The sequence below is a fragment of the Thermobia domestica genome, chromosome 11 (genome assembly GCF_964235325.1).
Source record: "Thermobia domestica chromosome 11, izTheDome1.hap1.1, whole genome shotgun sequence".
In the NCBI taxonomy this organism is placed as follows: Eukaryota; Metazoa; Arthropoda; class Insecta; order Zygentoma; family Lepismatidae; genus Thermobia; species Thermobia domestica.
In genome coordinates this window covers 58248787-58266114 of record NC_137464.1, presented here as the reverse complement: position 1 = coordinate 58266114, position 17328 = coordinate 58248787, and the positions used below count along the sequence as shown (strand labels likewise).

Here is a 17328-nt window from a genome sequence, read left to right as displayed (position 1 = left end):
TATATGATACATGACCAATTAACTAAGTTCCTCGAAAAAAATAACATCTTAAATCCGTTTCAGTCAGGTTTCAGATCTCAGCATAGCACTTGCACTGCTCTAGTAAATATCACTGATGATATTCGTGCCGCTATGGATGAACGCCAAGTTACATTGTTATCCCTACTAGATTTTTCTAAAGCTTTCCAAACTATAGACCATGACATACTGATTGCCAAACTGTCTTCCTTCTACAACTTTTCCCAGTCAACTTTATCTTGGTTTAGCTCCTATTTATCAAATAGGAAACAAAAAGTTGTCACTAATAACATATGTTCCAATACGAAACTTGTTCCATGTGGAGTCCCGCAGGGCAGCGTCCTAGGACCTCTTCTGTTTTCCTTATACATCAACGATTTACCTGAGCACATCACCCATTGTAAATATCACTTATATGCAGATGATATACAATGCTATTTAACCACTAATCCCCTAAATTTAACCACCGCGATTGACCACTTAAACAGTGACATTGAAAGTATCCGCACATGGGCATGTAAAAATGGACTGCAAGTAAACCCAACCAAATCAGAATATATCATACTTGGTTCTCGTAAACTACTCTCCACAATCAATATTAAAAGCCTACCGAATGTTCTTGTAAACAATGTATCCATTCCTGTAAGCGATAGCGTCAATAGCCTAGGACTCCAGATCGACAAATTCCTAAATTGGACAGACCATATTAATAGAGTATGCAAGAAAGCTTACGGCTCCCTCCATTCTCTTCAGCGTTTAAAAAAACCTTCTTCCGGAATCCATTAAAGCGTCCCTGGTTCAGTCATTAGTAATCTCTCATTTAGATTATTGTGATGCAGCATATGTTGATTTAACCGAAGATCTGGCAAAACGTTTGCAGCGCATTCAGAATGCCTGCGTTCGATTCATATTTAATAAAAAGCGCTTCGACCACATCTCCCATTGTTATCAGAAACTAGGATGGTGCAATCTAAATACCCGCCGCCGCATTCATTCTCTAACACTTTTATATAAAATAATTAATAGTAAGAAACCTACTTATCTATCCTCTAAATTTAAATTTCTCGGCGATACTCACCCACTAAATACCCGTTCTAAAGGAAATACAACACTCGCCGTTCAAACGCACAAATCTAATTTCTTTTCCAAATCTTTCACACTATTTGTCACCAAAGCTTGAAATGACACCCCTGAAAGCATCAGAAACTCTGGTTCAGTGTTGACTTTTAAACGACGGCTTAAAGAATATCTTTCTAATGTAGGTCTTCAGTAAGAAAAAAAAAATGTTACACACGAAACTATCCCTGGCGTTACCATGCAGTCGTTATTTTTTCTTCTCTGCCTTTCTATTTCTTCTCATTTTCTTTTCTATTCCCTTCTGATACATGTGTATGAATGTATACATTATAGACAATCACTTAAGTAGGTGCATCATTTTATCTATAGATAGTGAATCATAGGAATATATTTTATGTTATATATAATTAAGATTGACGTATTTGTTTCTCCTTGTATAGTTTAACATGTCTTTAGCATGTCTCTTGTTTGTTTTAGTGTTTATTTTATATGTAATAAGTTTCATTTTCATTTTTCATGTTTTATTTTCTGTATTGTTATGTATGTCGGTAACTCTTCAACGTGCCTAACTGTATGTCATTTTTATTCTCGTCGTAAAAAAAATTTAAAAAAATTAAAAAAAAAGAGAGAGAGAGAGATCCGACTGTAAAGAAAAATGTAAATGGTTGAGTGGAAGAAAAGGTTATGCCTTAACTCCGCCATTTTAAATAAGAAATAAATAAATAAATAAATAAATAAATAAATAAATAAATAAATAAATAAATAAATAAATAAATAAAACAATGGCAGTCCATTTGCGATGAACCGAAAAAGTAAAATTTTACATCCATCTCCTTTTCTTTCTTTTTTTTTTCTATCTCAAGAAAAGAAAAATTTTTAATCAAAAAAGGAAAGAGAGCAGAAATGTTGTTGCAGCTTAACGCGAGATTCGAATAACTTGTGTCCCCACCGGGAATCGAATCCAGGACTCTTTGATTACGGCGAGTGCAACCACTCATCCACGGGGCACTCTGGATAAAAAGGCAGTAATGATTTCAGGGGATGAACTGCGGGATGTTTTTTTTCAAGTACTTCAGTTTTATTAGGTCTATTATTATTATTATTATTATTATTATTATTATTATTATTATTATTATTATTATTATTATTATTATTATTACTTAACCAAGCTACAGCCATTATCCCTATCTTTCAATAACTATTAACTTAACACACACCAACCACTTTTTGTTCATTGTTATGCATATTTTGATTAATATTATTAATAGTAAGAATATTATTATTATTAATAATATACAAGGTCAGTGGTAGCCTATGCCTTCAAACCAGTATACGCCACTGTGATGAAGAGAAGACCGTCATGTAACACCACCAGAAAGTATACAAACGTTGTAAAATGAAGAGAGCTACCACATCATAAAAGAAGAAGTAGAAAATGATTTATAGAGTTTGGGTCAAAATTATTTAACAGAAAGTTAGTGTCAGTTAGGAAAAGGATTACGATATGAAAGCATGGTTATTGTTTAAATCAGTTGTAATTTATTGCATTGGAATTTAAGGTGTAACGATAGTTTACTGTATTCTTGATTAGACAGAAACTATGATTATCTTCATATCAAATCTAATTGTCACGGACTCTTCAATCTCTTATCATATTATTTTATAAATGTTCGTTACACAATGACATAGCTTCAGTAGAATCATTGAGATATTGTAGTCACAATACTCATGTGCCCTTGTCTGATCATCACAATATGAGTCATAACTAGTATTCTTAGTTACCAATATTTCATAAGAAGAAAATACAATTCTTCTTCCACTAACCTTAACTACTTAAAGCCAAACAGAAAAGTCAATATTTTCCAACGATCACGAATTCTACAATTAAACCACATAACGGGAAAGTTTGCTCTTGAGACTATCTCGTTTTTAGGTGATTTTCATAGAAATGACTTCGGTGGTTTAAGTTCCTCCTTAACTGCTTGATTTCTTCCACCATTTTATTTTCTGGCCAGTTTTCGAAGCAAAGTTTTTGCATCATAAAGTATGAAACTAATCGGTCTGTATTCCTCACATCTCTTTGCATTCTACTTTTTTCTGAAAAATATTTGATCATTCTATCCTTCTTATAAATTCAATTGGCATACCAATTATCTACCTCAGCGTCATTTGATGTTTCATTTTGCTAAGACTCTTTTCTCTGTCTCATATCTGAACCATGTATATAATTGATAATCCTCATCTACTTCGTTTCAGCTTCAATACTTGACTACACGCTGGATCCATACTCTCATACAACTCCTCAACGTACCTTATCAGTTTACTTCATTTGTCCAAAAATTTAATTACTTCGCTAATGATCCATCCCCTTTCATTTTCCATTATCGTAATTCTTTTGCCTTGCTTCATTTGTCTTTCTTGATTTTATTATGTTATAAGATTATTTAAATTACTCCATTCTTTCCTATTAAATTCACGCTCAATTAGTATATTTCTTTGATTTATGTGTTATCCTTCTTAATCACTGTCTAGCTTCCAATACTTCTTTTTCCCAGTCCCCATACATCTTAGTTTTTACTGCTCACAATTTTCTTCCACTATATTACTCATCATTTTTCGTGTTATCCTAGACCTTTGCTATTACAACAGGACATTGTCCTCTTGATTCTCTGGTGAGGGGTAGGAGTGATAGAACATTGTAACAAGCCATTTTCGTAGGCTGAATAGATCTGTTTCTAGATAGATTGATTTCATGCTAATAAAGGAATTCTATTGTGTATTTATTAGTTTGTGTGAATGATAAATATATACCTATTATTGGTGAATGCTCGATGCATCTGCTCGTTTATTTGTTGCGATAAAGTCATATTTTTAGTTTAAGTTAATAACAAATGCTGGAGTGCTACAATATTCCAATTACTTTCTAACCCTCAGCATCTCCCTCAATACATCTAATACTACATAGCACAAATATTCTCCAGTAAATTGAGTGTTTTTTTCGACAGGTGGAGCAAATGATCTCTTACTAGTAAATTTTGGAGGCTGTAATACTTCACCATGTAATATAACAATTGGAAACAATACAGATCTAGAAGTTATGTTCGTAGCAAGTAAGTACAAAGATTTTTTTCCCATGTGATGAACAACTTTCTTTTCATATTAGAATAATAATATAAAAGATTCTTAGATTTAGTCATGGTATAGTATTTGTTAGTTGCCGTTATAATGTAAAACCACTAGTTTAATGTTTAAAACTAGTGAAATACGATTATTATTATCAAAATACGCTCAAGGGACAAGAATATCATTGTCGCTACTAAGCTGTTTAACTGTAACTAAGTTACAAGTTGTTACAAACAAAATGTTTAGCACTAGTGATAATGTACATTATTGAAGCGAACAACCTTCTCTCTCATTAATTCCAACCCCAAACTATAAAAGTAAATCTCTAATTTCCTCTAAACACTCACAATATTCTGAAAAACTATCACAGTGAATGTGTTTAATTAACACCCAGGAACATACAGTGTATACAATAGGAGAGAACGTACTTACCTCAATGTTGTTCCATCCAAATTGCAATCAATTGAGACGATTGGAAATTCTCAGAAAAGAAAACAGACCATATTCTATTGTACAAAATTGTATTTTTTTAAATAAAAAATATCGAATATTTTTTACTTAAATATTTGGAGGAGGTAGGCTAAGTAAGCCATGTTATTTGACTGACTTGAATTGCAAGAGTCTGAGCTATGTGAAAACCTCAATAAACACATACGTCATGTGTCAAAATCGAATAATATTTACGAAAATTATCACAGAACCCATTCTTCTAAACCTGAGGGAGGGGAAGGAGGTTCACTTTCTCGATTTCAACTGATTTTAAATCGAAGTAGTGGAAATAATTGAGAGGGCTCAAAAAGTATACAAAACACACCCTCGAAAATTTAATATTTTTTTTTACGAAAAATATATTGAATCGTATTTTTAAATCAGATGTGAGGATTAATCTTTACTAAGGGATGGGCGCCCGGGCTCACGAAAATGTATAATGTATATTTCCAGCACTGGGATTCGGGATGGCACCCTTTCGGTAAAAATACCGAACGTAATATAGCCACCAAGGAAATGCCCCCTAGAAAATTTTCTCCGGGCGCCCATGCATTAGGTGGGATAAATTATCCGTTCATTCTTGACTGATTTTAGTTCTAGGGACAGGGGATGAAAGAAAAGGGACAAATAAAATGTACAACATAGTGTAATAAATTTTAGAAAATTCATCGTGGAACTTTGAAAGAAATCGGGAAGATAGATATTAGCTAGGAGGTTAAATCCGCTACACTATTCTTTCCTGATTTTAACTCCTTGTACCTGTAGAGGGATTGTTAGGTCTCTAAGAAAATGCACGACATATTATGCCAAAATTACATATTCTTAACGAAAATTACCGTGGAACAATCTTTTTTTTAAGATTTAGATTTAGGACAGTAAATTCATCTTTTCGTTCATGACAGATTTTAACCCTAAGCTGTATGGATATTTCCAAAGCCATAAAGAAACTATACTATAAGTTTTGTCAGAATCGCAAAATTCTTACGTAGTTTTCATTAGAAAATTATTTTGCACGTAGTGTATAAACTTGTTACATGGGGTGAATTTTACCCTATTATATTTAATGAATTGCAAAAATAGGGTTATTACTGCAAGTATAAGGAAGACACATACCAAGTTTCATGAAAATCGGATGAGTTATACTTGAGTTATCGTGGAACAGATGAGTGGGTATATGGACAGACGGATGCCAATAGAGTTAAAGGTTAGAAGCTTCTAATGCAGATTAGTCTATACTTAAAAAAAAAGAAACTGATTTTTTACTGTGAAAATTTGGAAGTGGAATATATGGGAACTGTTAAAGAGAAATATTTGTGGATAAATAATTGAACCTTTCAGTTTCATACCATAGAGTTAATTAGTTAGCTTTGAATTATTAAATTTTAAAAGGGAAAAAGAAAATTAAAAACATATTTGTTAGCCTGAAACGTCTTAATAATAACATTAAGCATCAATAATGAAAAATATAGTTATTCGAATAAAAGACAATTGCATAATAAATTTATATTCTAATCTATATTAATAGAAAGACCAGCAAAGAAACTCCATGCAGAAGCGACCATGATCGTAGGCCACATCAACATACCCATCGATCAATTTAGTGGAGACGTGTGCAACAACTTAATAAATTCTTCTTGCCCTTTAAGGAAAGAGGGAGTTGTTGTGTACAGGACAGTAGTGCCTCCTACTAGAATACGACTACAGGTAGGTCATTTACAATACTACATCTCTTTCTCACTTAACGTATTTTAGACCAGTTTTTTTTTTTTTCAACGAACTTAAGAAGTTTGTTGCTGAATTCACTATGTCTCTGTGTGTGTGTGACTGTCTGTTATTTGCGAATTTTTCAATTTTGAGCTCTCCATTCGATAGAGCACCAGAAACTATCTGAGAAGGTGATGGAATTTTTGGCGTCACTCTTACTGTTCCCGAGATATTGGCCCAAAAAGCTCTGATTTCGGGAGATTTAAGAAGCCATATCTTGGGAACCATAAGTTATAGAGAAATGATATTTTGCGAATTTTTTTCAATTTTGAACCTTTCATTTTGAGCACTATAATGATTAATTTCAGGTTTTATAAACAATCGTTTTACATGTTGATTATCAAATTCACCACCTAAATCTGTTTGTATGTTAAACACGGCACTTATTTTCGTTTTTCAAATCTTGTTATTGCTTTTACAATTTCGAGTCTTTTGTTAGGTTTTAACGAAACACAATATGCAAATAGTGGAAAAAAATATCAATACAACATAATAAATATTTGTAATTATTATTATACTTTGCAATAGCTTGCATATGTGCTAAATCCATTTGTAATGTTTGCTGTCTTCGTAAGCAGCAAACATCGTAGAACGTTTAAACAGAACTCTTAAGCAAAACACGTGGAAAAATTTAGTACTCAAGGAAATTATAAATAGATATATTAGAAGAATTGTTTAATGAATATAATAATAAAGTACATAGAACAATTGATATAAAACCTGTAGAAGTTAATAAGAATATATATATATATATAAGTTTTTCTGGCAGCGCTCTTGGAACATTCTGAACTGGTTTAAATCTGTTATTCAGTATCTAAGATGATAGGCAACCAAAAAAAAAACTTTATTCTCCTCCTGTTTACTATCGTAAGGCGAAACAAAAGATACAGGCCACCAGTTTTAAATTTTCTTGCTCTCATTTGTTAATTTAAATCATGCCATTATGCAGTTATTGCTGACAAGTGAGACGTTTATTTATTAACTATGAATAAAATTACCTAAGTCATGTCTGAGAAGATATTTCGGGGAAAAAATAAAGTTTATCTCCAAAAGTAATCTATCCCGTGTTCCATGTAATGTAGGGCTGTTAATGAAACATTTAATTAAGAAAAATTAACAAAATTGCGTGAGCCGTTTCTGAGAAAGTTATCCGAGAAGAACTTACCCTTAAGACCACAGCTAATTGTTTTGAATTGTTTTGCACAGAACAAAACGACTTACGTTGTACTATAAGGGTTAGTAATGAAATATTGGTTCGGCCGTGATGGCTGAATGTTGGAACGTTCACCTATCGTGCATGGGGCCCTTAGTTCGATCCCACCTCGCGGCAAGTGATCTTTGTGATGGACAAACACCGTGCGCGTGGGTTTTCTCAGGGCTCTCCCGTTTCCTCGTTTCCTCCGATTTTCTTCATTGCACCGTTTTATTCATTTCTCATCATCACCGTCTCGTTTAGTCTAGCCGGCATAATTGTGAGATATAAAGCTTAAAAATGTCATTTCTTTCTTTCTTTCTTCCTTTCTTTTCTCTTTTCTTTTCTTTTCTTTTCTTTTTTTTTTTTTTTGAAATATTGATTGATGAAGTGTAAACAAAATAGTGGGAGCTGCTTATTTTTTAAAAAATGCGTTTTATTTTCATTTCTACCCTGCAGTAAACCACGTTTATATATGGGAGTAGAAAGAAAATTCGAAAGATTTCCTTCAAAAATGAAATGAAGTTTGCAGTATTGTGTCCCACGAATATGCTCTTTAGGCTAAAGGAGATGGGTGATTAATGAAACTGAACGGTTGGAAAAGAATTGATGGAATGAGAATGTAGGGGGAAAATAGGAGAACCTCTAGAAAACCCACGAACACGATATTGTCCACAAAACTTACATAGCCTGGGATCTGGATACCTAGCACCAGAGGTGAGTGCCCTGCTAAACCACCATGCTTCCAAAAATTTTGATAATTCTTATGACAAATCTTGTCGAGGTTCATTATCAGCAATTACAAGTGGTCAATGGTTTTGTCAGTTGATCCTTATGAAGAAATAAACTAACAAGTAAGTAGATCGATATATTCCTTTATACGGAAATCAAATTCTGGAATTATCAATATGTACCGAAAGCATGTCTGTTAACAAGTCAGCAGTTACAATAGTAATATTACTTGTAGCAGTATTGTAAAATAAATAAATAAATAAGTAAAATAACAAAACTCTGTCGTGGTTATATGGTTCGTGTACGCATCTCCAGATTTCGGTTCCCGCCGGGAGTTCATGTAGTTTGAATTCCACGTTAAACTGTAGATCCAATTCTCACATAGCCTCGCTGCTGAAACAGACGCTGAACTCCATCCAGACAAACAAACTAAGAAAAGAATCTATAGTATCAAATCCTTGAATGTACGTTCTATTAGCGAATAATGACATATATTTATGTTGTGATTACTATGGTAGTGAATAATGATAGGAGGTTTAGTAAAATCTGAATTAAGAAGAGATCTCAAGAAAACCCACGAACAAACTCAGGAAACGTGGAGTCGAACCAGGAACCTTCATTTTAATGAGAAACGTACGTAGAACTAATCGTGGATTGTGTGCCCCGAAAAAACAAACAAACAAACAAATCCCTCGTATTATGTAAACACGAGTACTGTGGTTACTAAGCATCCTGAAAAAAGGAAATAATATATATTTACGAGAAAAAGCTCAGGATTCCTTTTCTCAGCAAGAATAGGAAGTTGTTCCTCTTATACTCTCTTTCCAATGCCGCTCTCAGATTCACCAGTGTCTTTAAAAATGGGTTGAAGTATGAAGTAAAGGAGTTGATTTTGAGTTTAACGTCCCTTTCTTCAGCGAGGCTATATGAGACGTGACATACTGATTAACGTGTATTCCGAACCATGCGAGTTCCCGCCGGGAATCGAACCCGGGTTTCCTATGGCAAAGATACGTAAGCTAACGCTTAGCCACGAATGAGCTCTACGAAGAAAATGAGGCCGTGCTTGTAATTCTATCACTAGAATACTATAAATCCTAAAGTAAAGCAGCTTTGACCATTTATACAGTCGATATTACTATACGTATTACGTTACAATTATCGTTTTTCTCGTAAAATGATCATACCTTTTGCCTATAGATACAATATTAAGTTCTGTGTTCATTACTATATTAATATTTATAGTAATAATCGTAATCCAGAAGAAATTGACACTGACGCTTGCAGCTTTGTCATTTTATGCTTTACATGGAAAATTACAAGAGTTCAGTTCATTACCAATCAAGTAAAAGTTTCTCTGCAATTTTCGTTCAACAGTTCATGTACTAATTTGTGAAAGCTCATTCAGCAGTTAATATGACCATTTAGTAATACTAGGGTTGCCAACACTGAAAAAAAAAAAAAAAAAAACAGGATCCCTCCCAAATTTACTATGGTAAGGTCTAAGTGTGAAGTATCTCTACTGTTCGGCCCCATTCATGGGAAGCAAAAGCACTATCGTGAACAAAATACATTGGCATCTATATTCTGCATATCCTTAGTACGTTCACTAACAATCTTAATAGATACATTGTGCTATAAATGAGAAACTGAAATCGGCATTGATCATTTTATTGTATTTACCACTAACTGCCACTTCTTTAGAATTATCGAAACAGACGAACAAAACTATATTAATCTTTACGTGACAATTTTGGATTTGGAAAATTAAATTTATTTTCTAAACTTATACTTTAACTACAGGAAATTGCCTTTTTTACTCTCAATATATGTATAAAATTCCTCACAAGTAAATTTCAAATTTCCCCTGATACCATCTCTGTCATCTTCTTAAAATTATCTAAACAGATGAACAAAATATATTAATTGTTGATAATGGTGAAAACTGACAGTTTTCGATTTACAGAATGAAACTTACTTTTTAAATCTATACTTCGAACTAAATGAAATTGCTTTCAACTAGATACAAATTTGAATTAAAAAAAAACAGTTATAAAGGGGCTGGTAAGAAGTTTGTACTGGTCACCGGCTTTAATGAAAATAACAGCAATATTTCCGGCCAGGCTGGTGAAAATCCGGCCAGTTAGCAACCATAAGTAATACTCGTGTGTAAACAAGATTCCATATACATATTAAAAAAAAAAAAAAACGCAATATTAAATTGACTCTATATTTCGAAAAGTACAATCAAGAGTAATATAGAGTTTATTGAAACTATTGCCTATTATTTTTTTAAATTTAATTAATGGATTATCCACTCTTTTCAGAAGTTACCTTTATAATGTTAAGATGACAAAATCCATTCTCTTCTTTCTTTATGCAGTGAATAGCATTTCTTTAATTTTTTGCGTAGGCTGCGAGGACTCAGTGGTAGAGTGTTTACCTCTGAGGCATGGGGTCCTTGGTTCGATTCCAGCTCGCGCCAAGTGAACTTTGTGATGGACAAACACCGTGTGCGTGGGTTTTCTCGGAGTTCTCCCGTTTCCTTCCACTTTCTTCGTTCCACCATTTCATTCATTTCTCATCATGACCGTCTCCTTTAGCTTAGTCGGCATAACCATGAGGACATAAAACTTAAAAGATTTCGTTTCATTTTTTTCTTTAAATTTTCGTTTGTCTTACAAATTATTTTTTGCATTTCAACTCAGGAGGATTGTTAAATGGTCGTACTGTATATTTTCTTATTATTGTGCTTCAGTTATCGTGCATCCCACCATAGTCAAAATCATTGTACGATTGTAACAGAACCTCTAAACACAGTCGTTGGACATTTATGTCCTCTCCTGGCAGTGAAGGGGTTAGAGATCTTTACGTAACCTATTTATTATCATTGTTATTTTTACTGTGACAGTGTCAGTCATTGACCCATTTTTATTGGCCGAGCAAGGCGTTGAAAAAGGACGTGCAAGATTTTTTTGCAGCGCTGTAGTGTTTACCTTCGACCTTGACTCTCTGCTATCAGTCTTCAAATTATGTATCGCTGAGATCTAACTTGTTGAGCTTTGGACGTGTTTGCCAAGAACTCTTCTCACTCTCTCTCTCTCGCATGGTTTCCGTATATCTACATCCGTGAACCTGTTATATAATATTAGGAATATTTTTACAATGCTGTAAAAGGTGCCCGAAATAAATATAAAGACATCTAGCCAAACATCATGAAAAATAAAGAGATAATATCTGAAGTCTGATAATTTGCGTCATCACCAAATGTGTTTAAGAATAATAATAGTCAGTACCTTTTTCTGAAGTAAGAGAATGGTACGGAGAACCGGAACCTTACAGCTGAAATTTTAAACAATGCAATTTCTCTAACCATTCTTTTAAAATTTAAAATATAGACTCTATATGAAGTGCATTTTTCAATCATAATCAATAGTTTGAAATGTCCACTGGCGGTGGATTATGCTCCCTTGCCCCAAACATTACGTTGGTTCCCTAAAATCTGGAAAATTTTTACTTGGATCTTTACTTGAATATTTGACAATGAATAATCACATCCACTGGAATATGTCTCTCCCCCGTCCCAAAGTATACAGAAATCGGCGCAGCTAAAAACACCTCTAATTTCTTCCACTTAAGACTTTTATGCCTGTCTTCGCAGCCGCTAAATTGAATTTAAATAACCAAAATAAATAAATAAATAAAAATAAAAAAATAATTCCTAGTTTCCGTGAATACGTTCAGGAAAATAAAGTCTCCAATATGCTATTTCCTCCAACGCATTTTGACTACCATTGGAATGTCTTCCAACAAATGTCAAAGGTAATTTTCCGAGATGATTCTTATAGTAGCTTCATGTAAAATTAGATCACGCACCACCAAATTTGAGCTGTTTGTGATGTTTCGTCTGTTTGAGCTGTTAGGTGTTGCTTTACCAGTACTTTGAGCGAAAACAATGAAACACGTGCAAGGTATATTCGATTACGTAACAAGGAACGAGAAACACGTTAAACCATAAAGCATGTCTTCACAACACACGGAAAGAAGTGTTTTAATAATTATTTTGTTTCATAGTGTTAACCTCTACAATTGCTTATTTGCTTAATAGAATTAATACTTTTTAAAACCTTTTGAGCTAAAAATGTAAAACCAATAGTTAGGAATAATAATAATAATAATAATAATAATAATAATAATAATAATAATAATAATAATAATAATAATAAGAAGAAGAAGAAGAAGAAGAAGAAGAAGAATTGTTAGTTATTTTTTATTTTCCTTTCTTTTTATTTCTACAGTAACCTGAGCTCTTTTCCCTTCTTCAAACTTATCATTCTGATTGTCATGATTAAGTTGAATAATATTGCTTCAGTAACTCCTTAATGTTTTCAACAGTTTAAAACTTAATTTCCATCTAGCAGGGAAAAAAATGCGAATCCTTCCAAGAGGGGTAGAATAAATTTCGAAATGAAAATGAAATGAAATTTTTGAGTTTTACGTCCCACGGTTATGCCGGTTAGGCTAAAGGAGACGGTGATAATGAGAGATGAGTGAAATGGTGGAATGAAGAAAGTGGGAGGAAACGGGAGAACCCCGAGAAAACCCACGAGCACGGTGTTTTTCCACCACAAAGTTCACTTGGCGGGGGCTGGGATCGAACCCGGGACCCCAAGCACCAGAGGTGAACGCTCTACCACTGAGCCACCGCGAGAATAAATTTCGAGTTCATGATTTATTTTACATAAGGAGTCCGCTCCAGTCAAACTACTTGATATAGTGTCACAAAGATCAAAGTGGAAACGCTTTATATATTTTACTAGTATGTTCATAACAACTTCCAGTTCCTTGCCTGAGCAAATCAAATCATCAAATTGTCGTAGACGAACAAAATCCTAAAGGAGCATGGTCTGGGTCATCAAAGATTCTAATGATGGACTTCAAAATAATAGAACCGCTTGCTATACAGTTTAACTCTAGGCAATATAGAACCATTGCTATTTCGATGTCGTCATTCTTTGGTTGATACGAAAAACAAAAGTCCATGTCTAACGATAAGTTAATATTGTAGAAACTGCTGTAATATAATGAGTACAAGTTCCAATAATAATAATAATAATAATAATAATAATAATAATAATAATAATAATAATAATAATAATAATAATAATAATAATAAGCTGAGAGAGAAAATTGTTCAAATGCATCTTTGCATTTTCCAAATCATAATTTCTAAACTATTTGAACAAATTTCATCATATATGGCATGATTTAGAAGGTCACTGAGAGAAACTTCCCATGCCAAGAGCTTTTTTTGACTGACTAATGTTGTGGAATAATGGCCGAAAACTGTCAAAAATACTTCTTATTTGACTTATACAGTAAATAACTGTCGCATCTATCGTTTCTTTCCCACAAGAGAATATGACTTTCTTCCAGAATGTATTATTTCCAGAGAAGGGAGCAAAATTAAAAATGCGATGGGATTGCACTGAGACATTATTTGCTACTAGTGGACATGCCTCCACAAATCACATATAATTTGACAAATAATATGGCAAGAAGTCACATGAAATATATTCACTATATTTTTTTTTCTTTTTGAATATGAGGTATCTATCGTTGTGTATCAGTTGAATATTAAGAAAAAGTAATTAAAACGTACTTTCTTGAGCTTTAACATCGTTTCCGATTTTGTCGTTTTCGCTCTCAATCCAGATAGAGCCAAAACGTTCACCACCTTTATTTAGACTCTTGAGTTATGACTAGTAGAGTAGCTACGAAAACAAAATCTATGCAAAAGTTTAAATGCTTCAAATCGTTTCCCTTAAGCACCCTAACATTTTAATTAATCATTTTGAATAGTAACTTCACTTATAAGCACATTAAGTGAAAGTAACCTGCCATTTCCACACTATAACGTGGAATATTGTGTGGTCCTCATTTCATGTGCAAAGAGTCACTTATTCGACTGCAGGTCCAACATATGATACACATGTGACCATGTTTTTATTATTATTATTATTATTATTATTATTATTATTATTATTATTATTATTATTATTATTATTATTATTATTATTATTATTATTATTATTATTATTATTATTATTATTTCGGAGTTCTCTCATTTCATCCTATTATCAGCTACTATTTAATATGATCTCGTTCACTTCTTCTTTACCATCTGTCTTCGTAGCCCCTAATAAGGCTAGATTCCTTACCATTTGCGTAAACCTAAAACTATTAGTTTGTTTTCAATTTCAGATTATTGAAAATTATTACAGCAACCCAAAAGCATAAAAAGCATAACAGCAATTTAGACATATGGTTGGTACCTTGAACATAGTTGTAGTTGCATAAGGGTCCAGAAGAAACTAATTTTAGAAAATAGAGCATAAAGCATAATTTAGAATACATAGCACAATTCTTGGAAAATTATGTTTACTGCAAGTTTAACATACATTATTAATATCTTTTAAAACCAATTTTTGCAATGCAAAATCATTGACAACATAACAATGCAACAATGAAAAGTTTATTTTTTATTTCTATAAACTTTTCTTTGTAATCTTTTGATGTGGAGAAAAGAAAAAAGGAAAAGAAAAAGAAAACTTTCCGCCAACAATGAATAGTACACAAGAACTCAACACTATATTGTTATGTGTACCTCTTGAACTTGAGCACTTTCTGTATTTTGTGGTGGCATCTTTTACTTTCCCTTTCTGTATATATGCACCTGTAAGGCGCACATAAGTGATAAAAAAATGACTCGAATAAAGCATATTTCTTTACAGGGCATTAACTAGAAAGTTCATTAAATATGAAAGAAATCGGTTGCATAAAATATTAATAAATAGATCAAGAAATTTAGAATATTTAATGTATAGTAAATATTATACATTATACACGATTAAGAGCCTGCCTTACTAAAAATAATACAAAATTTACCATTTTTGTTTTGCATGTTTATTCATCGATGAAAGGAGATAATGAAATGCAAGTCACCACAGTCATAGATAATGCTATTCTATAACAGAAAATATGAATCTGAAGAATGTTCAGTGTTGCCATCCATAGAAATTACAGTGTTGCCAGAAAAACAATTTCCCTAAAATCCAAGTTAAGGCAGCGAGTAGAAGAACAAACTCAACTGCATTTCTTTACGTATCATATTGTTTTCGTTTCCTGTAAACTACTTTTTTAATAATAGTTGTATTTAGTTTGTAATAAACAAAATAGTTTTAACATACAGTTATTAAAACTAAATTATGTATTATTTTTAGTAAGGCAGGCTCTTAATGTAAAATAATGATTGAAATTAACAATAAAGCATAAAGAGCATAATTTGGAAAAAAATAAAACATAATTAAACAAAAAATAAAGCATAATGTGGGTTGCTCTAGATTTCAATAACTACTTCTATTGTTATTGTCAATACCACTACTACTACTACTACTACTACTACTACTACTACTACTACTACTACTACTACTAATAATAATAATAATAATAATAATAATAATAATAATAATAATAATAATAATAATAATAATAATCTATATTTTGCAGATTGATGGAATCTTGAAACTTCATGTCTTGAGTGAAAGAAGCGAACTGCTTCTTTGCTTAAAAGTTCCAGTGACCCTTGTGAAACCTGCGAATGTCAACAGATGAACAAAAGCAAAGACTATATTTAATTTTCATGATATATTTATATTTATATGTCGTACAATTTGGCTATATTTAAAAAAAATAAAGTAATATAAATTGGTCTCTAGTTATTTCATACAACTCTTACCTAAAACTGCTAAGATGCACCGTCTCCTTTAGCCTAACCGGCATAACCGTGGGACGTAAAGCTCAAAGATTTCATTTTCATTTTTGCTAAGATGCACTTACTGCGGGTAAAAACCACATTGAAATGTGTTCTGAATTCGTTAGTTTGAAAAGAGAGAGATTATTGAACTTTCATTTTTTCCTGGACGCAATTTTTTTTATTTTTTTATTTTTTATTTATTTATTTATTTATTTATTTTATTATTTTTTTTTTGTTAATTTTCTAAAGAAACAGCGTATGTGTTCCTTTCTGATCGAGTAGTTCAATTGAGTCTCTCTGGTCGCATGGTCTCGAATTCATTTCATGGTGGATATACTTGTCTTGAACCTGATATTTAGTTTAAGTGAATCAATGGTTAAGTAGCCGGTTAGACTCTGTGGTAAAAAAAAAAAAAAAAAAAAAAATATTGTCTTATTTCTTTTATCCGTTGTAGCTCAAGATCAGAAATTACCATTCTTCCCGGAAACCTGGCAGTAATATTCAGTGGACGAATTGGAAATACCTTTTTCATTACTACCAGTAAGCTGAAACCACAATAATAATAGTAAATTAATAGTGTGGATACTAATTAAATCATTAAAATGAATTCAATTCACTTAGTTCAGAGTATCAGTTATGAACAAGTGTGTACTTGGATGTAGTTGTTCCGCTTGAGCCTTCGTCTCATCTATCATCAAAAAGCAACACGTAAAAATGTGTACAAGCCCAAAGCATGCATTAAATATTACTTTTCTCATCCATACATGACAAAATGAAAGTTAGTTGTAGTGTGAAATCCATGGTTTTCAGGGAGCTCACTTGTAGCTAAACGGTTAGCGTGTGTGTCTTTGCAGTGGGAGACCCGGGTTCGATTCCCGGCAGCAGCTCATGTGGTTCGGATCCCACGGTAAGCTGTAGATCCACGTTTCATATAGCCTCGCTTCTGAAAGGGAGGCTAAGCTGACAATCAACTCAACCATAATTTTCAGGCTCGTTAACAGGAATAGTGACACTCGGAATGTCGTTCAAGACCAAATTCTGTCTTTATTGGCACAGAGTGAGGGGTGAGGAGAGGTTGGCATGTAAAAATAATCGAAAGCTAGTGTTTAATTCATAG

General features: G+C 32.7%; 1 protein-coding gene across 1 annotated transcript in view; it reads left to right on the top strand.

Moving 5' to 3' along the window:
- Positions 1–16127, top strand: part of LOC145665138 (NPC intracellular cholesterol transporter 2-like) — a 35991-nt gene extending 19864 nt beyond the window's left edge. Inside the window, exons 4-6 of the mRNA XM_081732417.1 lie at positions 4101–4205; positions 6233–6411; positions 15965–16127. Coding sequence (XP_081588543.1) covers positions 4101–4205; positions 6233–6411; positions 15965–16069 — 389 coding nt within the window. The 3' untranslated portion in view covers positions 16070–16127. The remainder of the gene's footprint in view (positions 1–4100; positions 4206–6232; positions 6412–15964) is intronic.
- Positions 16128–17328: the final 1201 nt, after the last annotated feature.